At 53.5% G+C, this 24,492-nt stretch overlaps 1 protein-coding gene across 1 annotated transcript; it reads right to left on the bottom strand.

Annotated features, from left to right (window-relative positions):
* Positions 1 to 8,073: 8,073 nt before the first annotated feature.
* On the bottom strand, positions 8,074 to 24,229 carry MAT1A (methionine adenosyltransferase 1A). The gene is made up of 9 exons (XM_006755070.2): positions 23,887 to 24,229; positions 19,702 to 19,779; positions 18,800 to 18,922; positions 16,113 to 16,225; positions 15,562 to 15,705; positions 12,447 to 12,665; positions 10,910 to 11,092; positions 10,477 to 10,610; positions 8,074 to 9,867 (listed from the first exon to the last, which is right to left on the bottom strand). The coding sequence occupies exons 1-9, from the start codon at positions 23,978 to 23,980 to the stop codon at positions 9,765 to 9,767; spliced, it is 1,191 nt and encodes a 396-aa protein (XP_006755133.1). The 5' UTR covers positions 23,981 to 24,229; the 3' UTR covers positions 8,074 to 9,764.
* Between the last annotated feature and the right edge of the window lie 263 nt (positions 24,230 to 24,492).

The raw sequence follows: 24,492 nt of genomic DNA, 5'->3' as shown, positions 1-24,492 counted from the left end.
AGGCCGGATCCGGCCCGTTTGAAATGAATAAAACTAAAAAAAAAAAAAAAAGACCGTACCCTTTTATGTAATGTTGTTTACTTTGAATTTATATTAGTTCACACAAACACTCCATCCATGCTTTTGTTCCAGCCCTCCGGTCCAGTTTAAGAACCCATTGTGGTCCTCGAGTCAAAAAGTTTGCCCACCCCTGTATTACACTGCTGCCTTTCCAATGAATGGCATTTCATTAAAAAACCATAATAATTAAATCAATTTCTGGTACCTAAAAATGACAGTTCGTTTAAAATTCACATTACTTGTTTTTCTCTCTCTCTTTTTTTTTTTTTACCAGCACAGCCTTTCCACCTTTCTCTCTGCCCTCAGCATGTTCAGTGCTGGCCTGTTGCTTTCCAAATGCCAGAGAAGCACATCGTGTTTCAGGTGTTTTTAACTTTATTGACGTATAACTGACCTAACACTGTAGGTGTTGACTTAAGACACACATATGGTGAATGAGTCCCACAGAGTGTTAATACCTCATCATCTCCAATAATTACCATTTCTTTTTTGTGGTGAAAATATTTAAGATCTACTCTCAGTAATTTTTAAGTTGATGTCTGTGTGGCTTTTGTGTCTGGGGGCAGGGTATGTGTGGAGGGCATGTATGTATCATATTAACTCTGTGCATGTGTCCATGTGCGCCTGTGTTAATAATGTCTGGATGTGTGTCATATCCGTGTGTGTGTGTGTGTGTGTGTGTGTGTGTGTGTAGTGGCCAGCCCCCAAAGGAGGGGCCATTAGCCCTGGCTATGCCTCACCTCCCCACGCCCAGGAGCAATAGAGAGGGCACCAGCAGCCTTGCTGGGTGTGTCATGGGGACCACGCCCACCTAGAGGCCCACTGTGATCAAGGTGAAGCGGTCAGTCCTGAACAGGGATTGCAGAGCCCAGAGAAATGAGAGGCTGCGCCCTGGTTGGGACTGGCACCTGGAGCCAAAGTGTCCCAGGCCCCATGCAAGGGCTGGCTCCCAAGCCTGCAACCCTCCCCCAACAAGAGGAGTATATAAGACTCAAAAACACCCTCTTCCAGACCCACGGAGCCTGATGCCAGTCTCTCCTCCCCACCTCAGAGGTGCCCAGCCATCCTCGCCTCTCCCATTAAGGGCACCAGCCATTATTACAGCAAGGCGGGCTGAGGAGGGAGCGCACAGAGAATGCACACACAAGCCAAGTTCCACTCCATGCTCAACTGGGGCTCTGCTCCTCATTGGTAATGGTGACCCTGCAATGGCCTCAGTTCTTACATCTGTAAAATGGGCATGAGGACAGCTCCTAGCTGGGGGACAGTGGTTACAAACACTGCATGGGCTGGCGTTCATGTGCATGATCCTTTCCCCCGGAGAAAGTCCTTTTCTAGCAGAGGAGAAGGAGGGAGCACTCCCTGGAACAAGAGGGGACACTGGTCACCACAGCCCTGAGAAATCTAGTCAGACTGAAGAACAATTGTAACGGGACTGGCCTGTTCTGGAAAAATGGAATGTGAGGGACGGAGGCCTGACCTCTCTCTCAGGGGCTCTGAATGGCCTCATGTATTCTTGGTGAGGGAGGGAGGTCCCTGAGCCCTGGGGCTGATTCCCACAGAGCACCCAGCACTCCCAAGAGGGAGCCCCTCCTCTATCCCACAGGGAACGTGCGAGTCAGCTCTGCTCTCTGGTGTCCAGATGAAAAACTGCAGCCACATAATGCCCAGGCCAGTGTCACACATCACCCCCTGAGGGCTCCTTGGTATCAGGTGCTGTGATAGGATGGAAGACCCAGCTTACCCTCTGCCTCCCAGGCTGTGTCCTCCCCCACTTCCCCTGCTTCTCCTGCTCGCCCATGACTAGTCTGATAGATACAGTCTCTGCCCTGAGCCAGGGCCCTTCTGGCTCATGGTCCCTATTTGTCCACAGAAGCTGGTTCAGTGCTATGTACCTGGAGAGGCCTAATGGAAACCCTGTCCATTCCTGAGCCCCTGCTAGGTCCCAGGCACCAGCTGGTTAACCCTCTACATCTACCATAGCTCCCCCAGACTCACTGGGAGGAAGACTCTGTGTCAAGCCCTTTTTCTTCCAGGGGTGGAGAGCCACCAGCTAGCTACTGCCCAAGACTCTGCTTCTGTCCTATGTCCCTTAGTAACTGTTTAATTCTGAAGGTGTCAGCCTCTTTCTTTGACCTCTCAGCCCCGCCCTCCTTTGGAGGTTAGTGCCAGTCCACCCTGGGAAGTTTCCCCAGCACCAACATCTCATTTCTCCCGCCGCCCAGCCCTGGTAACCACCATTCAACTGTTTCTGTGAGTTCAGCTTTTGTAGATTCCACAAGAAGTGAAGTCATACAGTATTTGTCTTACTCTGTCTGACATTTCACATAGCATAATGCCCTGAAGGCTCATTCAAGGTGTTGCAAATGGCAGGATTTTCCTCCCCTCACGGCTGAATAATATCCCAATGCCACATCTTCTCTGTCCATTCATCCACTGACGAACTCTTAGGTTGTTTCCATGTCTTGGCTATTGTGTCATCCTGCTTCCTACACTGTGCCCAGGTCACACCCACTCCACCGGATTTGTCACAGGTGAAAATTTCTTCTGAAGTTCCCACCTCAAGCCTTTCAACCCAACCGCTGCTGAGCCTGTAATTCTTTCACCCAGTCTGCTCTCATTCCCCCACTCCTCCATCCACTACCAACTCCAAAATACCCCTCGGGCCAAGCTCCCACCTCCCCATCCTTGGCACATGCCTCCTGAGTCCCTCCCCACCTGATGTCACCTCCTCTGGCACCTCTGTGGGAGATGGGATTTGTCATCTCATTGCCATCCCACGGTCACTTGCAGTGTCGAACCACTAAAATGTGTAGAAGTCCTCAATAATCACAGCTTTAAAAAACACCTCTGTTGAATGATACATCTCTGGGCTCCTGAGCCTGGCACAAAACTTACCAGAGGGCAAGTAGGACCCTCATCTCTTGCAGGACTTGTTTGCAAGGGCAGCTCGGGGGGAGGGAGTGCAGGAGAGACACACACACACACTTAGAATTCATTCGCTGATATGACCAGTGTCCTACATTCACACCTACTCTGTGCCAGGACAGGTACGAAATGGCCAACAAAGTAGACAAGGCCAGAGCTCAAGAATTTCTAGTCCTGTGAGCCAACAGGCATAACCAAGCAAGCACTGACTTCCCTACAGAATCACGGCCTTTGACATAATAGATGGTATTTTAAAATTTTATTTTCTAGCTGTTTATAGTAGATAGTGGCCCGGCACATGAAATTCACATGCAAGTACGGTCCCTAGGCCTGCCCTGAGATCAGGGCCATCTTCCCTGGATGGCCTTGCCCCCCACTGTCACCCACTCCTGCTTCCCCAGTCGCCATCAGGCTATCAGAGCCTGCCAGCCAGGGGCAGGGGAGGAGGAAGAGGGACCGAGAGGTTGGTCGGCAGGCCCCGATCAGGCCATCAAGGCCTGTGGGCTGGGGGCAGCTCCTGCATTGACCATCGGCCCCCTGGTGGTCAATGTGCATCATAGTGACTGGTCATTCCAACGTTGAGTCCATTTGCATATTACCCTTTTATTATATAGGATACGCATAGCCCATAGACATGGGCAATAGAGTAGTGAAGACCTGGGGGTGGGTAGGTAAGGGCTAAGGAAAGGAAAGTAAGATGAGGAAATGGGAAATATCTGTAATACTATCAACAATAAAAATATATTTTTAAAAAAATACTCATCACATTTCTAGTCACATGTTTAATGTCTCTTTCCCATTACTCAGGTGTCAAGAAGGTAGAAATGCAATCTTGTTTCTTTTTGTGTTCCCAGCACCAAGGTCAGTGCTTCACACATAATAATCATTTGTTGAAAGAGAAGGCATGAATAAGGACAACTTCCTTTTTCTGGGTAACTCTTATTCACCTATCAAGGACCAAGGCCAGATGTTATATCCTCCAGCTTGGGTTACAGTCAAATCTGATACATTTTTGGAACCCTAGGGCCTAGTTTGGAACTTGGTACATGATTCATATATCATAGATATTTGTCAAATAATAATAAACTCTGGCCAGAAGTTGATAATTGTTGAAACTAAGTGATGGGTATATGAGTAGGGTTCATTACACTGTTCTTTCTCCTTTCATCTATATTTTTAAATTTTCCATAATAAAAAGTTAAAATATTTATATCCACCTAAAGTCAAGCGAAAGTGTGGTCGAAGATGGTCTTGAGGTTTCTGACTGAAGCAAACCAGTGGGTGGAGGTGCTGTCACTGGGGTGGATGAAGTGGGGCTGCATCCAGACTCGAATGCGCATGTGCAAGTCTAGCTTGGAGAGGGCTCTTTTCACCCCATGAAAGTTCTCTGAGGTCAATAACGGGGATGAAAGAATAAGTTTTTATTTCAACACCTTTAGTTTTAAGTACTTGAGGGCATCTCCAGTCAGCTGTGCAATAGTTAGCAGCTACAATAAATTAAAACCTCTGCCTTGAACAATGAGCTATGAGAGGGTTTCTGGATGGTAACTTTCTCCCTCATGATCCCGATGGCCTCTGGGGCACTGATCTGGCTGACCACCAGAAACTGTCCGCTATCTAGGGAATCTGCAGTGAATACTGTGCCCCACCATTGCTTCCTTCACACTTCTCATCCACACTCTCCCCTTCTTCTTTACTGCTGTTTTATTGCTACTGGGGAGCGATTTATTGACATCGGCGAGGCCTCGGTGGGTGTCACAGCTTTATGTTCAGCAGCAGATAGGGTGTCATGAAAATTCTGGTTCCCTTTTGACTTCACCACCTTCTGACTGCAGGTCACTTGACCTTTCTGAATCTCACATGCTGCCTCTGAAAAATAAGGATAACAATCTTGGCAACTTCACAGGACTGACTTGAGGATGAACGCACGCAAAGGGTTCAACGCAGAGCCTGGCACAGTGTGAGCGGTTGAAAAACAGAAGCTATTATTATTGCCAGCGCCGAGTCCTCCTCGGCTCTGCACCTGGACGTCAGGAGAGCTGCCTCAGGAGCAGAGCAGGCTGCCCTCCGCCATGGCCACTGCTCTGTGGTCCCACAGGCGCCCATGAACGACTCCAGGCCGGGTTGTAGGGTGGCGCCAGGATGGCAGGGTCGGCAGAGGTGGGAGGCTGCGCTGTGGGGCCTGGGAACCGTGTGCAGGGTTGGCGGCTGGCGCTTGGGCTCACCAACACCGGAGGATCCCACTCACAGCCCTGGCTGCCTCAGCCCCCGCCACCCTGGCTTTGTCCGGAAGAATATCCAGATGTCCGGAAGGTTGTTCCGCTGCCCAGTCCAATTACCATACTACCCTTTTATTATTATAGACTAGAGGCCTGGTTGACAAAAATTTGTGCACGGGGGCGGGGGAGGGGGTGTCCCTCAGCCTGGCCTGTGCCCTCTCACAGCCCGGTATTATGGGTTGACTCAGCAAGATAGACCACCGACTCAGAATTTAAATTTAGGAACCTTTATTAAGCTGGCCAGCTGTCTGAAGTCCCAGCACCCCGCCAAAGCAAAGGCTGAACTGCAGCCCTGACTGCAAGAGTTACAGCATATTTATTTGCAAAAACTACAAAGTTACAAAGCCTTGTTTACGCAATTTGTTCCCGACACAGTATAGCATTATCACCTTCCTATCCATGTTTTCCGGGAATAGAGAGCACAGTATATTGAGGAGGGACCATGAGACCATATCTCAAGGCCTGACCTGATGTCAGGGCCGTCCTATCTGCCTGTTCCAGGAACAGACAGTACAGCGTGCCCCGATATGCAGCCCAGTACATTGGCAGCCCTCAGGGATGTCCACTTGCCAGCGGGGAGCAGGCCTAAGCTGTAGTCAGACATCCTTAATGCTGCTGAGGAGGCGGGAGAGGCTCCCACCACCACCGCTGTACTGGCATCAATCAGCCTGGCTTGTGGCTGAGCAGAGCTCCCCCTGTGGGAGGCCACCCTGGGTGAGGGGCTGAGGTCTGTTTTCAGCCTGGCCACACCCCCTTCAGGGTGGGGGTCCCTACTGGGGTGCCTGGCCAGCCTGGGTGAGGGGCTGAGGGCCGTTTTCAGGCTGGTCATGCCCCTCAGCAACCCAAGCTCCCGGCCTCTCCTTTTATTTTCTGGGATTTATTTGTCTTCTATAATTGAAACTTTGTAGCCTTGAGCGGAGCCAAGGGCTGACCAGGGCAGGTGGGAAGCTTGGCTTCCTCCATCGCCAGGGGCAACCCAATCTTCCTACTTGCTCCAGGTCCATTGCCACAGCCATCTTAGTTGGGTTAATTTGCATAGTCGCTCCTAATTGGCTGATGGATGTGGCTTGTGGGTGTAGTGGAGGGGCGGAGCGATGGAGTGATGGTTAATTTGCATCTTTCTCTTTTATTAGTGTACATATTCACATGCAATTGACTTTTCAATATTTACTTTACATCCAGGAGCCTTGCTAAAGTTATTTATTATAAGTTATGTAGATTCTGGTTAAACAAGGAAATACATATTTATACATTTTGTTAAACACTGAACCAAAAACTGAAAATAGAAAAGGGAGCTTATCAAGGAATGGGCTTTTCAGAAACAGAGAAATTTCATCTGAAACCTACAGGATGAGCTGGAACATCCATTCAAAGGCTGGAGAAGAGTATCACAGAGAGAATGTCGGATGCAAAGGTCCTGACGCAGGAATAGCTGGGCCTATTTGCGGAAGCCAAAGAAGACAGGGAGTCTGGAATGGGGGTGGGAATGAAGCCCAGAGTGAGGGTAAACCGATGGGTGATGGATGGGAACATAGGGCAGTCACAGCTTAGTCATGCCCCTTGAACTCTAATCAGAATGTATGGGAGATACTAAAGGGTTACCATGTGACCATGTATCGTTAATGACTTTGCCCTTTCCCAAGTCACCAATGACCTCCATGAGGCACGAAAGTCAATGGGAAGAGGCCTCACGCATCTAACCCGTCAGGACCATCTCACACAGGTGGCCCCTCCTTCATCCTAGAAACAGTCTTCACTTGGCTTTCATGGACACCCCCACTTTCCTCCTCCCCCACAGGCCTCTCCCTCGCCATCTCCTTTGCTACATTTCCCTGACATTTTGACACTGGGGCTTCATGGCTCAGATCTCGCTCCCACTGATTATTTGGCCTCTCTGCCCATTCGTTTACCACGTCCCCACAGGCAAGCATTCCAATGTGCTCTGGGTGCTTTTGTTTGTAGGTGTGCTTGGGGAACATGTGTTACTTCCGAAGAAACACATTTCCCTGAATGGCTCACGTAGTGGCTTCTCAGGGCGCAGAGGGACCCTCCTGACTGTGGTTTTCTCCTCGTCTCTGTCACATTTCTGTTCGCCTGCCCTTCCTGGTACCCTGGGTCAGCCTCTCTCAGGCCAGTCTCACCAAAGCCTCCTCACCCGGGCTTTGCCTCAGCTGGACAGTGGCGCTTCTCCAGAGCTGCCTCTGCCCACCGTGCGCTTGTAAGAAACAGGTCCCACCTTCGCATCTGCTGTGTGCGGGCCTCAGGACCACACCCCGGAGGCTGCTGCCATGACCATCTCTAACCACCTGCTTGTTCTCCTCACAGAATGTGTGAAAGGGGAGGGAGCACCATTTAAAGGCCCCTACCTCCACTCTGCTCATCCAACCATTGGACAAATACAGCCCTCACCCCCCACCCTCAATGCCAGGCTACTGTATTTAATATGCAGGCGGGGCAGAAGGATGAAACGGGCCAGGACTACGGGCACCAACGCCTGGTGATCTGAGGTTGGGCACATTTCCAACCCTCCTTGGGCCTCAGGTTCTCCCCGTGGCATGTGGTTTCCTCGGTCGTGTGCCTGGGTGGCCTGTGATACGCAGTGACTATGGCAGTGCAGTGACAACATAGCAGCTGGTGGATGAGGAAACGTCAATCTGTGCTGGATGGGCGCCACGTGCCCAAGAACTGAAGGCCCCACTTTAGGGGACTGCCAAGGGGGGACCCCCACTTTGCTGAGCCATGGGGGAACCAGGTGACGCCACTCGGAGGGGAGGTTTCAGAGGCTTTGCAGACAAAAACGACTAAGTGTAGAGAGTTGCTCTGCTGGTCTTTATTCACTGCCCAGCAGGAGCCCATAGGCTCTGTATAAACAACAGAGAGAAAGAAGATCTTGCTCCTCCAGGGATGAGGAAGGTATAAAATTCCAATTTTCACTTCAAATATAACCCGAGTTAGAGGAACTCTGCCACTTGCAAAGTGCACCTCCCTCTCCTGAACAGCACCTATGGCTTTCAGGGAACAGGGGAGCAGAGCTCCCTGTGGTCCCACAAGCTCTGGGGTTGAGGGTAACTGGGGCTCTGCTCCTGCCCTGGAGCGTCTTTCCCTGTGGAAAGAGAAGCCTTGGGGTCTTGGGTCAGGCCCAGAGCTCAGGAGCAGGCTGTCCGCGCCAGGAGAGGCATCCGGCTGCTGCCCCGCCAGAGCCAGCTCCGTGTGCCCGGAAAGGAGCCCGGTCCCTGTGGAGGCCCTCCCTGAGCCTGTGGTCTGGGAGCTGGGATGAAGGTAGGGGCCCAGACTCACGACAGGTAGGTGGGTGGTGCCAGAGGCCCAGGCTGAGCACGGGTGGGTAGGGGGTACCGGCCATGGATGGAGAGGCAGGTGAGCAGACAGCTTCTAAGACCCTGTCACACTGAGGACACCTTGGGTTCCTCAGAAGTGGACCTGCCGTCCCAGAAGCCACCGGGCAACGTGTAATCTCCCATGACATCTCGACCAACTTGTCCACCACTGGGCTTCAAGTCCTGCCCCCAAGGTCACACTGAACATGAGACATGTGGGACTTGGGACTGGACTGGACTCGGGCCACTGACCCGAGGCCCACACAGCCCAGCCCTGCCTGAGCCTGAGCATCAGGGGCTGGGTTATATGCTTGCCTCTTAGCTCCAGACTCCAGCCCAGCCAGCTCACCCTGAACCGTCTCCTGGTATCAATGAGGCAAATTGAACTGCTTTGTTTCTGCCCTGACTTTGCAGGTCATTGCCCAGGGCTCCCCAAAAGCCGGTGGCTAATCCCCTGATTCACAGCAACCTCGTGTCGGTAGGCCAGAGGCCCAGCCTCGCTGCACTCTGCGTCCCCATGGCTCAGACCTGGCTCTGGAATGAGCCTGGGGGTGGGGCCCAGGCTCCTGATGCTGTGGCTGTGGGACCGTGTGAAAGCTCCCTGGATGGTCTGTGTGTCATCTCCCTGCTTATAAACGAGGTGACGAAGGTGCTTCCTAACACGTGGACTGAGGAAGAGATGGCACCAGTGCTTAGTTAGCTCAGACCATGTCAGCCCTGCCCTGTGCCTGCCACAGCCTGGCCAGGGGGCAGGGGACCGTAGCTCAAGGCACTGGCCGGAGCGCTAGGAGATTCACTGACCTTGGCTCCTGTCAGCAGACAGTGAGCAGGAGCCGGTCAGGGCCTGGGCTGGGGGGATGGAGGGGGTGAGGACGGGGATTAACTCCTGGAGGGATGTTTTTTCTACTAAATGAGCATCGCCTTGGTCTGAGGAAGAGGTAGGGAAACGCCGTGACTGTCCTCAGCACCGGGAAGCTGCCTGCTTCCTGCCATTCATGATGATGACGAACAGGGCTAAGTCCAAGGGCCAGGAGGGAGCGTGGGGAAAGGCACCCTCTTGGCCACACGCGGCGCCTTCGGTCTGGGAGACCTGAGAGCTGGGGTCCTGGAACAGAGGAACGCGGCCGCCCGGATGCCTCCGGGGCCAGGCCAGCTCCCGACTCTAAAACACAAGCTTCTTGGGAACCTCCCAGGGGAACCCGCTTCTTCCAAAGTGGCCGTAGCACGCGGTCTTCTGGTAGATGGGCTTCTTCAAATCCAAGTCCCTGCGAGGCCCCAGAAGGAAGGGTCATTTCAGTGGGATGGAAACAGAGTCTCTCTATGAATTTCAGACCCAGGAGTAGCAGCCTAGCACAGTCTTTGTAAGGAATGTCACCACTCAGGTCATTTCTCCTAAATGTCCTGTCTACATGACACCGTGTCTGTGGGGTGGCTGTCACTGTCACTGGCCCCTGGGAAGCAGCTGAGAGGTTCAGGAAACCCCTGGTCAAGGGCCTGGAGTGCACTTTAGCTCCGTGGTGCCTTTCTCCTCTGCACCCCACTGACCTGGCCCAGACCAACGCCAAGTTAGCACGCTCTAGAAAGCAGGGATGGCATTAGAAGTGAGGACAGATGGGAGTAGACTTGCTGCCTGAATCCTTAGCCATTCAGCCTCTTCCTTTCCTGAGGCCTCCCACCTGGAGCTGGCCTCCGCTGGGCCCGCAGGATCTCACACGGCCCCTCAACCTGAGCTCCAGACACCCTGCTCCTGGGTGTGCGTGTGCTGGGCCCAGAGCTCAAAGACTCCCTGCTCCTGGGGCTGCACGTCCTTCCTCCTGCTTCCCTTCCCGCTGAGCTGAGCTGTCCTGCCCACGAGCGCAGGGTAGTGTACTTACCTGACGATGACGCCAGGCCGGAGGTCGAAGTTCTTGTTCACCACGTCCAGCAGCTCTTTCTCGGTCTTCTGCGAGGTTCCATAGGTGAAGATGGAAATGGACAGTGGCGCGGCCACACCGATGGCGTAGGAAACCTTCCGGGGGAGACGAGGGTCAGGCACCAAAGCCGGTGGCAGGGCTCTGCCCCCCACAGAAACCCCACGTCCTCAGGAAGGACACCTGGAACCACGCACCACGCTCCTCTCGCCCCATACACTCCCCGCACCGCCTGCCCAGTAGCCCTGCCGTCCTCGGGGTGGGCAGGCTCTGTACATGGCCCTCTCCCTGAGGTTCTGCCCTCTCCCCGGGCTTCAGGTTTCCTGGCCACAGTGCCCCACACGACCCCCAGAGCCGCATGCTGTGGCCAGAGCTGGGCGGGGGCGCGGGGACCCACCTGCACAAGCACTCTCCGGCACAGCCCTGCTTTCACCAGGGACTTGGCCACCCAGCGGGCAGCGTAAGCCGCTGAGCGGTCCACCTTGGTGTAGTCCTTCCCGGAGAAGGCCCCGCCACCGTGCGCCCCCCAGCCACCGTAGGTGTCCACGATAATCTTCCGGCCAGTGACTCCGGCATCCCCCTGCAGAGGGAGAGGGGGAAACGGAGATGAGAGCCGAGCCGCAGGGCCTGGGTAGCAGGCGCTGAGGCACTGTGATGGGCGGAACCACCGCTGGGAAAGGATGCCCTGCGGTGGCCCAGGGGCATGTTTCAAAAACTCCTTGGCTTGGAGTTGGCCAGACACCCGGGCTCCAGTTCAGACCAGTCACTGACCAGCTGGAAGTCAGTAAACCATCAGAGCCTCATCAGAAAGTGCAAACGATGAGCCCGCTGGGATGGCAGCCAGCCCCCACTGCCTCTGCTTCATGAGCCAATCACCGTGCAGAAACCCAACTGCAGGAAGCACACCTGGGCCAGGGCCTCGCTGGTGCCGCCCCGTAAGCACCATGGCGCCCATTTCCTCCCGTGTCTGCTCTGTGCAACACCCGGCAGTGGAGACGCCAGGGCTCTGTGTTACATGATTAGAGAAAAGTGCCTGCTATCCCCCCTATTATCGATCACGCTCACATTCATGTTTCTAGCCTTGGAGAGGTCCTGCAAGAATATACAAGCGGCATGGCTTTCTTTCCGGCTGTGCTCCTGCACTTGGCCTGGTTACAGGGCCTGATACGGGGCTTCTGCTCTGTGGCAGCACAGCCACAGCTGAGGCCCCGACAGTGGCCGGCAGCCTCGCACAGATGCCATACCAATCTCCATGGCCTCGCTCCCGAGGGGCAGGAGGGAGAGGGCAGCAGGTGTCCACATAATAAACTGCCCACCTCTGTGCCCTCAGGAGTTGAAGGGAGCCTGTGCCAAAGACCCGTGAGTGCCACCCGGTAAAGGTCAGTCATTTGCGATGCGAGTTAGCACATTAGCAGATGAGGCAGCAGCTCCTTGGGCAAGCATGGCATCAAGAATGGGCTGTCTGGCCTTAGCCAGTCTGGCTCAGTGGATAGAGCGTCGACCCTCGGACTGGAGGGTCCCAGGTTTGATTCGGTCAAGGGAACGTACCTTGGTTGCAAGGCTAGATCCCCAGCCCTGTTCTGGGTACATGCTGGAGGCAACGTAGCAACCAATCGATGTGTCTCACATAGATGTTTCTCTCTCTGTCTCTCCCCCTCCCTTCCACTCTCTCTGAAAATCAGTGTGAAAATAACCTCGAGTGAGGATTGACAACAACAACAGAAAAGGATGGGCTGTCTGGAGTGGGAGGGCCAGGCAGCACAGGTGGAGGAATCCTGGGGACACGTCCCCGTCCCTCAGGTACTGACAGGTACACACAGAGAGGGAGCTGACTTCACAGCTGTCCAAGGCCAGATCTGGCTAAAGTCTGTGCTCAGGGAGGGAGCACCCCAGTAACAGACAAACCAGGGCCTCATCCAGAGACCGGGGCGCACCTGGGGACCGCCGATGACAAAGCGCCCGCTGGGCTGCAGGTGGTAGATGGTGTCTTTGTCCAGGTACTTGGCGGGCACCACAGCCCGAATCACCTGCTCCTGCAGGGCCTTGCGCATGTCCTCCAGCGTGATGTCCTCATTGTGCTGCACAGAGATGACGATGGTGTGGACGCGCATGGGGATGACCGCGCCGTTGTCCTGCATGTACTGCACTGTCACCTGTTGGTCAGAGGGCAGGAGACTCGTGAGGCCCTGCCCTGAGTGGAGGACACATCGCTGCTGGGCACAGAGGCAGCCAGGGCTCCCAGGAGCCAGGGGCCTGCTGTCTTCCAAGGGCCTGCAGGAAAGCTCATCTGATGCATCTGGTATCTGAATGGCTGCCTAGTGCTATGCAATGGCTGGGCATCAGGCATAAGCTAGTCCCACCTGTGGCCACAATTAGTGCCCCTTGGAGACTCGGGGTTTACACAGTTGTCTCTCTATGACCCACTGGGCCCCTTTACTGCTATCTCAGAGGGTTCTGGGTGCCAACAAGTGTCCCCTGGCCAACGCCCTCCCTTGATGCTTTATGTCCCAGGGCCAAGCTATTCTGGCTCCTTCCAAGGACACAGGAGTCTGTGGGCCACGGCCAGCTGTCCCAGCCTCTCAGGGAGGAGCTCGGGAGGCAGACAGGGCCAGTGACTTACTGGCTGAGGCAGAGGGAGCTGCCAGCTCTGGGTGTTCTGGCAAATGAAAGGGAAGCGGACAGCACCCGGCGGGTGGCTCCTGCCCGCAGCACCCTCCAGATCAGGCCATAGGGACAGAGCCAGCATCACTGCCGCCAGCAAGGCCAGGCTGTGCCCGTTCTGTGCAGGAGCAATTACTCTGTGAGCCACTCCAGCCGGGCAGGCCTTGTGCGCTCCATTTCACAAATGAGAACACGGCTCTGAGATGTGAAGCCACTTGTCTGAAGCCACACGCTCATCAGAGAAAAGCCGGAGAGCCAAACCCTGCTCTGCCTGGTCCAAAGCCCGTGCCATTCCCACCGCAGCACAGACGAGACGCTGCTCCCGTCCTTTCCTGACACCTCAGTGAGCAGGAGAGCCTGGGGTCCCCGCCTGGCCGGGCTGTGAGGCGGAGAGCAGCCAGGGCAGCCGGGGCTGGCAAGTGAGAGGGAGGAGCGGTGAGCACGGCAGACGAAGCTGGTTAACAAAACAGCATGGCCTGAGCATGCACTGTATGCCAGGAACCGTTCCCAAAGCTCTAAGAGGCTGTGACCAGCCCGTCTTAAAGACCAGAAAGCTGAAGCCCAGAACATAAATGCCTTGGTCAAGGTCACACAGCCAGCAAAGCCGGGCTCTGACCGGGAGCTGTGTGGCCTGGCGGGGCCTCTGCCCAGCAGGAAGCTGTCACTAAGACCCTCAGGGCTATTCTGGAGCCACAGGTCCCCTTGCTACCCAGTCAGTGTGAACCCACAAGAGCAGTGCCCCAAGGGGCTCTGGCGTGTGGGGGCCCGCAGGAGTGAAGCTACGCCAGGGGCCCTGGTAGAGACACTGGCTGCAGGCACAGCACTGCTCCCACCCCAGGGCCTCGACAGGACCACAGGGCAGCAAGCAGTGCCCTCCTGGGGCTGTGCCTGCAGCCAGTGTCTGCCAGCCCCAGGCCCGCAGATGTCCATGCAACACTGCACTTGTGTCACACTCCCACTCTGCGTCCTGCCTGGTCCAAAGAGCAACAGGGTGAGGTCAGGAGAAGGGAGAGAAGGAACCCTGCCCACATGACATCATGTGAGAGGGGCAATGCACACCAACATCTGTGGACTGAAGCAATCCTTAACTGCTGGGCTCTGCACACTCAGAGCCTGTGGGAGGGGCTGGAGTTGGGGCTCTCAGAAGGGGGGGCCCTACTGGCTCTAGGGCTAGATCTGCCCTTTAGGTTGCAGGAGAAGGCTCGCATCCCAAGGGGCGGCTGAGGCCCATCTCCTCTGCCCCTGCCCCCAACCTCCCCCCTGCTGTGACCCCAGCCGAGTCCTTGCAGAACCACAGAGCTGTGGCCTCTGAGCTCAGGGCTCAAGCAGGGCTCTTATCTCATCGTGTGGGGAAAATGCACCACGGAAAACACACCCCTGACCAGCTGCAAAAATAGCCTCTTGCTGCCACTCAACTCCCGTATCAGCAGGAGGAGTTTGCTCAGGTGGAAAGACTCATCCTGTTCAGTCAGCACGGGTGAGGTGAGGAACCTCCTCTACCAGGAGGGGGTGGAGAAGGCCTCGCAGCGGGTCCGGGCACAGTGCCCCACAGTGCAGCGGCCTGGGGGTTCAGGGGCCAGGAGGTTCCGTCAGGGGACCCATACCCGCACACAGGCTGCTTGGGTACCAGAGTGGGCCTCACTCCCAGCCCAGGCGGCACACAGCGGGCTTCTGGGCACATTGGTTTGCAGGGCGAGTGAAAAATGAAGTGGTGGTTAGGAGAGGACTGCAGGTGGAAGATTGGGAGCTGAGTGAGCCCAGGTGGGTCCACTAGCACAGATAGAGGGGAGCAGAGGTGGAAGAAGAGCCATGAACCCACTGGGATGCGGAAGAGGAGCCAGGGGAGGGAGCCCCCAGGACAGGAGGAGGTGGACAGGGAAGGTGGACAGGAGGCCTCCAGGTGTGCGAGCGCTGGCATCACCGTGGGCCTTGAATATAGACCTCCGTGGGGATCTTCACTCTGCAGGGATGCCAGTGGTCAGGGCCCAAGGGCCAGAGGCAGGAACAGCAAAGAGAAGGTGTTTTTATGAGAAAGAAAGGAAAAGGCCCAGACAGATGCAGACGATCCTTGCTCAGGTGGCGTCCAGACCTTGCTCAAGATGCGGAGACTTGTGTTAGTGGCAGGGTAGTGACCAAAAGTTTGAAACGCGTTCAGAAGTTTGTGGCAGGAGCTGGGGAATTATATTACTAGAGTCTACATATGCCGGTACCTTGGAAATTTTTCGTAATAAAATAGGGGGAGAAAACATCTGGAGCTGAAGATTTTTCAAATACTCTTTTCAAAATCCACAATTTTTTGTGTCCAGACTGCACATTTTGGGCTTAACGGGAATGAGAGGATGGGGGGCTTGAGGTGTGTGTCTGGAACCAGGCAAAGGAGAAACCCACCTGAGTCTTCGAGTCGGGCCTGAGCCAGGGGAGCACCCCCGAGCGCCTCAGCTCTGCCATCCGGGCGTTGAGTTTGTGAGCAAGGATGATGGTGAGGGGCATGCACTCCTCCGTCTCATCGGTGGCATAGCCAAACATCAAGCCCTGCAGCGGGGAGAGAGCCCACTGAGCCACACCCGCTTCAGGCCAGGGCGGCTGTCCTCAGACCTAACCCTCCGCTGCGCTCCAACCTCAGTAGGGTGCCTCACGCACGCAGCACTCACGCTGGGCCCTGTGGAGGGGATGGCACGGTCCCTGCCACCCAACATCCTAAGACAGCCCAAATCGGCATCAGCAACCCCAGCCTTCCACAGCCCGCGGCGCCCTCAGGTCGCTGCCCTGAAGTAGGGGCGTGCAGCTCCCTGCGGTCCCCCAGGAGGAGGGGTCACCCATAGTGTGATTAACCCGTTATTCAGGAACGTCCCTGCCAGCTCCTCAACACAGGGCAGAGCAGGGCCAGAGCGGCCGCACTGCCCGCGTCCTGCCCCAGCACCCGGGCTCCGCACTCTCACCTGGTCTCCAGCACCGACGTCCTCTTCGTTTCTGTCCAGATGGACGCCCTGGGCGATGTCTGGGGACTGCTGCTCCAGCGCCACGAGCACATTGCAGGTCTTGAAGTCAAAGCCTGGGCAGAAGGGAAGCAGGCCGAGCAGGGACACGTCAGACACAGGGCGGCTGCGAGCGACCGAGCGACCGGGACGTTCAGTTCCTGGCGTGCACTTGTGGGGGTCGGGGGGTCTCCAGTTAGCTGGGACCTGCCTGGGCCCAGAGCCAATGCCAGATGGGGAAGGCCCAGTATCCTTACCATCACGTAAGACTCTTTAGCCAAAGAGAGTCCTGCACTGCACCCTGCACCGTGTTACATCACAGTTCGATTAGACACACACACCCTCATGGAACTGCTGTGTGGGAACCAGCAGCAGCCCCAGCTGCTCCCCTGAGGTGCGGTGGGTGACTCACGCCTGCCCCGCGGCTGCTCCCAGAGGCACCTCCCAGGTCCCAGGTAAGATGACTGCACGAGGGAACCCGGGCCCTGCCAACCCTGCCACCCGAAGCCAGACATGGGCCTAATCCAAGTACCCAAATACGGGCCTCGACTTGGGAGTCTTCAACTTCACAATGTTGCCAAAGCGATAGGCATTTAGTAGAAGCCATACTTCGAATTGTAAACCTTGATCTTTCCCTGTCGATATTCAGTACCATAGTCTCTCAGATGCTGGGCGGTGATGCAGGCCCCAGGCAGCCACGCGATCAGGAGGGACAACAACCCGCACTCTCCAGTGTAGCCGCTGTTGGACGATTTGCCCAGCGTGGCCACTGTAGGTGTTCTGGGCCGTGTGCGGCCAGTGAGGCAACCGGGGACGCTCACAGGTTAGCTGTACTAAGTGCATTTTGACTTACGATGCCTTCAGCTTAGGGCCAGCTTATCAGGACGTTACCCTGTCGTAATGCGAGGAGCATGTGTATTAAACACACTGAACAAATACGTGTCCCTGACTGTTCAGAGGCTCCCAGCGCCGAGGCCTCTCATCCTGAGATGCAGTCCCGCGGGAAAAGCCACACCTGTGGAGCGGAGCCCTGGCTGCCCGCCCTTCAGCTCGACGGGCACAGAGGTGGAAGCAGGTGGCACCGGCCGGGGCCTGGGCAGGGGAGTCTGCAGAGCCGCAGGAGGGAGCACCATGCACAGACAGCACATTCTTCTCCCTGCGGGGCCTCCAACGATCAGGCCTCACCCCAGGGACCCTGTGACTGAGGAGCTAAAGCAAACGGCCCCGCCAAAGGGTCAGGTATTAGTGACAAGCTGGCTGTCACCCTCTTTCCAGTCTCTCCTGTCCACGCGGCCAGAGTGGGCCAGTTAAAGCTAACAAACCAGCCAACGACACAGACCCAATCCATGGTGTGTGCACATGCTTTAGGCGAGGCCCTACCTCCACACCAAGTAACACGGGCCACCTGCAGCAGGACCCCTTTCGCCAACGTGAGCTCAGGGGTGGCCTTAAAGAGGACATGCCCTCACCTCCCCGAGGTCTCTACTGCAATGCTCCTCCTCCGACCCCCAGCCCCACACACCCGAGTCAGGCGGCTCTCGGTCAGCATCCCTGGAACAAAATCAGATATTGAACATAGTTGATAAATCATATGTCTTCCTGGTGAGTTATGCCGGGCACTTCAAGCTGCATCATCTGGTGCCAGGCAGTGCCCCCAACTCCAGGGACACCTCTGTCCCGTGCTGCCTCCTGTGCCCAGTGACCGATTCTAATGGCACCAACCAATGAACAACCTTTAGAGAGCTGCCAAGGACTCACCATTTTGCAATAAACATCTCACATTTGGCCTATCACTGTCTACATAATGACTCTTCTTAATGCTGAAAACCAACCAAGGGCGTCATGTGATCTGGGAAAGCGGGGTGGCTCTCTCACTTAGAAAGGTGCCACAAGGCACCCAGCCTGCCCTGACCCACGCAGATACCCACGTCACCCTGACAGCCAGTAAGTGGGCCGGCGCTGTGCACAGGCCCTCAGCATCAGGCCCTCACCCTGCCCTTTGATGCCCTGCAGGGGCCTCCTGGCCTGCCCGCTGCAGGCCTCAGTGCTCTTGGCTCTCACCCGTCCCTGGTCACTGCTCCTGCTCCACTCCTGCCAGGGCCTGTGCCCCTCCCTGGGCTTAGGCTCCCACAGTGCCTGCCTCCATCGCCCGCTCCCAGGACCAGTTCTGGGTTAAGTCCTCTTCTTGTCCATAATGGGCAGCAGCACAGTTTAGCAGAAATCACGGGAGGCCCAAGAGGGACAGCCACGCACTGACTGTCACCTCATAGAAACCATTTAACTTGAAGCCCGGATTTCCTCATCTGGGTAGAAGCGCAGCAGGGCCCTCAAGCAGTTAAGTAAGAGGACACAGAGACCAGCGCCAGTGCCAGCCGAGGACAGGACCCGGCGGAGGGCAGCTCCTTTTCCTCAGAGTTTTTTCTCTTCCAAAAGCTCCAAGAGGGCAGGACACTAAACAAGGCCAGAGTTACGATGGATGGACTGGGTGGTTCTGTGGGCGGTCACTGGGCTGCCTACTGCTGCCAGGTTTTGACCCCTGGTCCCCAACAGGCGCCCCTAGGACTGTCTCTCCCCAGGTGGCCTGTGCCCGTCCAGAAGCCTCTGATGTGACAGCCTGCGGGGCCTCCCGCGGAGTCCGGGCCCTGCCTTACCCTTGGCAGAGTCGTCGTAGCCAATGTGCTTGATGGTGTCCCGCACCACCCGCTGGTAGTCCACCATGGCCATGGAGGTGATCTCCCCGCACAGCAGCACCATGCCCGTCTTGCACACCGTCTCTGGAAGGGAAGGACAAAAGGGAGTGGCCAGCGCCAGCACAGGGACGCCCAATGGCTAGACCTCTCCCGTGCTGATAAAGAGACTCACAGCGAACCTTACCAGATGGGAAATAGCAATGCTAATAAGAGGAGTGAATTCCAGCATGGTTGCTGACCACCTTCAATTCCCCGAGAACTACACTTTGGAAAGAACTGGTTACACCTGAGTTTTTGTACCAAGTTTTCATATCACACTTACTACTCGTGTGACCTTGAACAACTTAGCCTCTCTGTCTGTCTCCTCCACTGTTAGGTGAGGCAAAGAAGAAGACTGCAGTGTGGATTAAAAGGAGACCACGACTGCATGTAGTTGGCCTAAAGGATGCGCTTAGCCTGTGCGATGCTCTCCCGCCCCTGCTGCTAACCTCCACTGCGGGCTTCGGGGAGTGGGGTCCTGAACAAAGAATCTGAGCTGTTTACGAAGATGTCGGGGTGAAGTCTACCCTCAGAGGGACACCTAGTCCTCAATCCAGGGGCCAGGGTGGCACTGGAGAGGGACAGACGGTCAGTGCCGCAGACGGGCCAGGGCACCTACAGGCTGTGGTCTCCATGGTGGGCACGCCTACATGGTGACCATGGCCAAGGCCCTCATTCAGCCGCACGCACTGTCCCTCAGTGAAGTGAGAGGACTCGCCCTAATCACCCGGGGCCCTCCTGACTCTGCTGTGGTGAGGGCTTCGCCTCAGGCAAAGGACTCAGGCTGCCCGTAGGACTTCGCGAAGGGCCCAGGCGCTTCTTACCGCAGGCCACCTTGGCATTGGGGTCCTGCTGGAGGTGGGCATCCAGCACCGCGTCGCTGATCTGGTCACAGATCTTATCTGGAAAAGAATGAACACGTGAAGGAATCATGAAAATATTAGGTACAACAAATGAAATGCTAAAAGAATTAGCTATTTTGTCAGTTTCCATAGCAACTCTGCCTAAAAGGACACTTTTTTTTAAACGTAAGAAGTTATTTCTTCCCATTTCTGCCTAATTTTGTATGATGTATGAAATTATAGAATTCCTATAAAAAGAAATATATTCCAAAACCAGTTCTAAGAGTCTACAGCAACACACACACACACACACACACACACACACACACACACTCACACTTCTAACTAAAAGTCCCTCATTCCTCAACATATTCCCTTTCATTCTAACACCCAGGCAAGTCCTGGGCATAGAAGTTAAAACAGCTGCTAACATCGGTGAGATTAGGTGCCAAGGTGTGAAGGCAGAAGGCACAATCCAAAGCACGTGCTGCAGGTTCCACAGGATGCAGCGTGTGGTGTAGAACACGCCAGCCCAGCCCCCCAGCCGTGGGCTGAGAGGACCTCCGAGCACCAGTGCTTATTGCAGAACATTCCCACGGGCAGCTCTCGGACCCTCCCCACGGCCACTCGGCCTCCTAAAGGCCAGATGTTCTAACTGCTGGGCCGACCTCCGCAGTCAAGGTGGACTGACGAGTTCAGCACCAGCCGACCTTTGACCTCACTCTGTGTTTGCCTTCAAGACTCTGCATGGGTGAGCTCGTAGACCACTAGATGGCGCTGTGGAGAAATCTACTCTTGCTTTGGGGTCCCGTAAACTGTCAATGTTCACAAATTCTGAAATAAAGGTGACATCTCTTTATCTATTTACACATATTAATATCATTTAATGTCCAAAATACCCATAGAGTCTGCTCTTAATAAATTAATAAGGTTTTTCCAGTTTTATTGAGATATGATTGGTATATAAAAATGTTGTGTATAATTAATGTGTACAATTTTATGAGTTTGGACATATGTATACATGCATGTTACCATTACCATATCAAGGTAATTAACATAACTATCACCTCCGAAAGTTTCCTTGGGTTTCTCTCTCTTTTTTTAAGTTTTCAAATTAAGAACTTGGATCCAGAATCAAGCAATTCTACTCTCAAAAGCACATTATACGTTCTATAATTAAAAATGTCAATTTGTTATTAAAGGTAAATTCCCCAATTTTTCCTTGCAGAAAGTGCTATTAAACACATGTTTGAAGTAGCAGGTATTATGCTAAGTGATATAAGTCAGATAGAAAAAGGCAAATAACATAAAATTTTACTAATATGTGGAACCTCAAAAAACAAAACAGAAATAAACTCATAGACACAGAGAACAAACTGATGGCTGCCAGATGAGAGGAGGGTAGGGTGCTGAGTGAAAAAGGGGTAGGTGTTAAGAAGCACAAATTGTTAGTTATAGATGAGGATGTAAAGTACAGCATAGGGAATATAGTCAATAATATTGTAACAACTATGTATGGTCAGATGGATACTAGATTTACCGGGGTGATCACTTAGTAAGTTATATAAATGTCTAACCAGTATGCTGTACACTCAAAACTAATATAATATTGAATGTCAACTGTAATTTTAAAACTTTTAAAAAGAAAAATAACCGTACGTTTGAGTTTTTCTATACTCCTGCCAGTGGCAGATCTGGTTGTAAATCTAAGTTTGTCCGAGTCGTAGCCTCTGCACACCCTCCCAAGGAAGGCGTCCTGCTGCTCAAACGTCCACGTTAGGCTGACCCATCAGGGCTCTTGGGAGCCGATCGTGATGACTCTGCTTACTTAAAGGTCATGGGTCACATGCTCCCAACACACACAGAGAAATGGGATAAGGGGTATTAGGGATAAAGCTGGAGCTGAACAAGGATATCAAGATAGCTTGACAGTCGGCTGGTGTGGCTCAGTGGTTGAACGTTGACCTATGAAAGAGGAGGTCACGGTTCAATCCTGGTCAAGGCACATGCCTGGTTGTAGGCTCGATCCCCAGTTGGGGGCATGCAGGAGGCAGGTGATCAATGACTCTCTCATCATTGATGTTTCTATCTCTCTCCCCCTCTTCCTTCCTCCCTGAAATCAATAAAAATATATTTTTTAAAAAAAGATAGCTTGACAAACTAAGATAACATCTAAGGAGGCCCTTCAGAACTGTTTCTTTAGGATTTGGAAATTTTTATCGTTATCACTTAGTAGCCATAGATAGCTAATAGTTGGTTTTGTTGGAAGTTGAAAAAGAAGCATTAATTTTATCTTTCTGGTGGAGAGGAATTTAGCACTGGAATAACAAACAAAAAGTCACCAGTCCTTAGTGGAAACTGACTGACTTATGTGGACAGTTAATCTTTAGTGGCAAGTGAAAGGAGAATCAGACAAACTGCAGTCTGCCATTCAGTAGACAAAACAACCAATTGATCGGCTGGAATTTTCCTTCTCTGTCCACCGAGCACCTTGCTGTGTGTGCCATGGGACCACTGGCCACTGCATGCCAAACCACCCACTTCCTCCGGGAGAGCAAATCCTAACCTATATTTGGCTTTCAAAAGCCAGGGAGCTGTCCAGACTTTGCCAGACATAGCAATGAAGCAGAGTTTCTGAGTACGGTAGACCTAGAAACTTTGTAAAATTATGCATAATAAAAAAGATGATTTACATTGAATTAAGTCATGAGGTTTCTCAACAGCTCGACTGTGGACATTTAGGGCTGGAAAATTTTTTGTTGTGGGGAGATGGACTTGTGTATGCAGGATGTACAGCAACATGTCGGGCCTCTAATCCATTAAATGGCCATTACAAACCCCCCTTTGTTGTGACAATCCCCAATGTTTTCAGACATTTTGAAGTGTCCTTGGGGGAAAGGGGACAAAATTGCCCCAAGTTGATAACCACTGGCTAAAGCATATGGAAGGAGTAGTGTATTGAGATATTTAAAGCTGCGTTACAAGGTACAGAAGTTAAATCTCTTTGAGGAAGAACAAGAACAAGAAAAAAAAGTAGAATTGGTGATGAGTTACCAAAAACTTCAACTGGTCCAATGAATTTTGAAGAAGTGCTTAAATACATAAATCAGCGTGTCTAGCCCCAGGGTTTTCCTGGAACAATGGTTCTCAAAGTAAGATTCCCACACTAAAGGCAGCAGCAGCTCCTGGGAACTTATTAAAAATGCAAATTCTGCCCAGTGGGCATGGCTCAGTGGTTGAATGACAACCTATTAACCAGGAGGTCACGGCTCAATGTCAGTAACCACTGATTCTCTCTCATCATTGACGTTCTGTCTCTCTCTTCCTCTCCCTCCCTCTCTGAAATCAATAAAAAATATATTTTTTTAAAAAGAAAATTCTTTTTTAAAGAGTTTCTTTTAGCCAAAACTGACAACAATTGCCAGTTTTCCGCTGCTCCCTAAAATACAAATTCTTGAGCCTTCCTGAGACCTACTAAATCAGAGAGTTTGGGGGTGAGGCCCAGCACTCTGCATTTTACCCCGGAGTTTGAGAACCGTTCCTCTAAACACTGAGGCTCTGATCCTGGTCTCCACTGTCACAAGGAAGCCTCTCTCAGTTCCCCAACTCACCGCCCACCTACTTTTCAGGTACCAAAAGAACGCTTGAATTTTCTTCCTCTTCAAGAGGTCATCTGCACTTTCTTCTATAACACACCGGAGACTTCCAGAACCTGGAGCTCCATCCCAGCAGAGGATGCACTGCCGCTTATTCCTAAGCTACATGTGCTTTACACGAGAAACTTGGTGACCCTCGGTCTTGTTTGAGGGAACATTTTCTGTTGACTTAAGCTGCTCGTTGATAATAAGTTAAAGATTTACTAATATATGTAATGTTTGTATCTGATGATAATTTTATGTCCCTGACTATCCTTAGACAACCAGCTGTGTGGTCTCTGCTGCAGCCCCCTCACGCTGAGGGCTGATGCCCGTGGTGGCGGCGGCAGGAACCCTCAGCTTCATTCACTTGCAACGCTTCATTGGCATGTGATGGTCTGTTTTACAAAACTACAAATAGAGTAAAAAAATACTTCACAGTGTTCCTCCAGAGAGCCCCGAGAGTCACTAACACCTCTAGCAAAAGTGACTCCCTCGGCCCAGGTCACGTCGGGCCAGTCAGCCTACTCACCGGGGTGCCCCTCTCCTACGGATTCCGAGGTGAACATGAAGGCCCCTTCTTCACTGAGAGAGCTGTCATACAAGCCATCCACCGGTCCGTTCATCTTTTCACAGGTCTCCGCTCAGCTTCCTCAAGGCAACTATTTCAATGTGGTGACTTTGTCTGAGTTTTTCTCTTTTCTTTAAACCCAACAGGCCTGTGGTTGGCAGAAGCGCAGGGGTCACTCCCGCCTAACTGCTGGTGAGCATTCGAGAGCAAGGCGAGGATGCTGTGAAGGGAGGGACTGAAGGTGGCAGTGTCGCTACCTGGACTGGCCAGAGTGGCTCCTGAGTGACCCTATATATGGAAAAGTGAAAGTGCCAGCACGTCATGTGAGAAAAGGGGAGGAGTCCATTTCCTGGGAGGGGTCACCTCACCTGGAGGGGTTTCCGTCTTCAGCTCTGACCCCCGGCCCGGGCACCTGTCAGTGGTGGGAAGGAAGGCTGCAGAGACCCCGTGGAAGGGACGCTCTGTGGGCCCTGCAGCCAGACTCCATGCTGCCCCAAGGTCAACATCCCACCTGGGAGGGTGGGGGCCGTGGTTACTCAGGGACACAAACAGGCAGCAAGAAACTCG

This window comes from Myotis davidii, unplaced genomic scaffold (genome assembly GCF_000327345.1).
Source record: "Myotis davidii unplaced genomic scaffold, ASM32734v1 scaffold112, whole genome shotgun sequence".
NCBI lineage: Eukaryota > Metazoa > Chordata > Mammalia > Chiroptera > Vespertilionidae > Myotis > Myotis davidii.
The sequence above is the reverse complement of the archived record's forward strand: the minus strand, read 5'-3'. Positions and strand labels throughout refer to the sequence as shown.

Bases quoted from the DNA above. Each gene is read 5' to 3' on its own strand.
- MAT1A (XM_006755070.2), bottom strand. From the start codon at position 23,980: ATGAACGGACCGGTGGATGGCTTGTATGACAGCTCTCTCAGTGAAGAA. The intron at 19,780-23,886 runs GTGAGTAGGCTG...ATTCTTTTCCAG, and splicing joins CGTAGGAGAGGGGCACCCCG to ATAAGATCTGTGACCAGATC. The intron at 15,706-16,112 runs GTGAGAGTGCGG...TCCCCGCTGCAG, and splicing joins ACGTCGGTGCTGGAGACCAG to GGCTTGATGTTTGGCTATGC.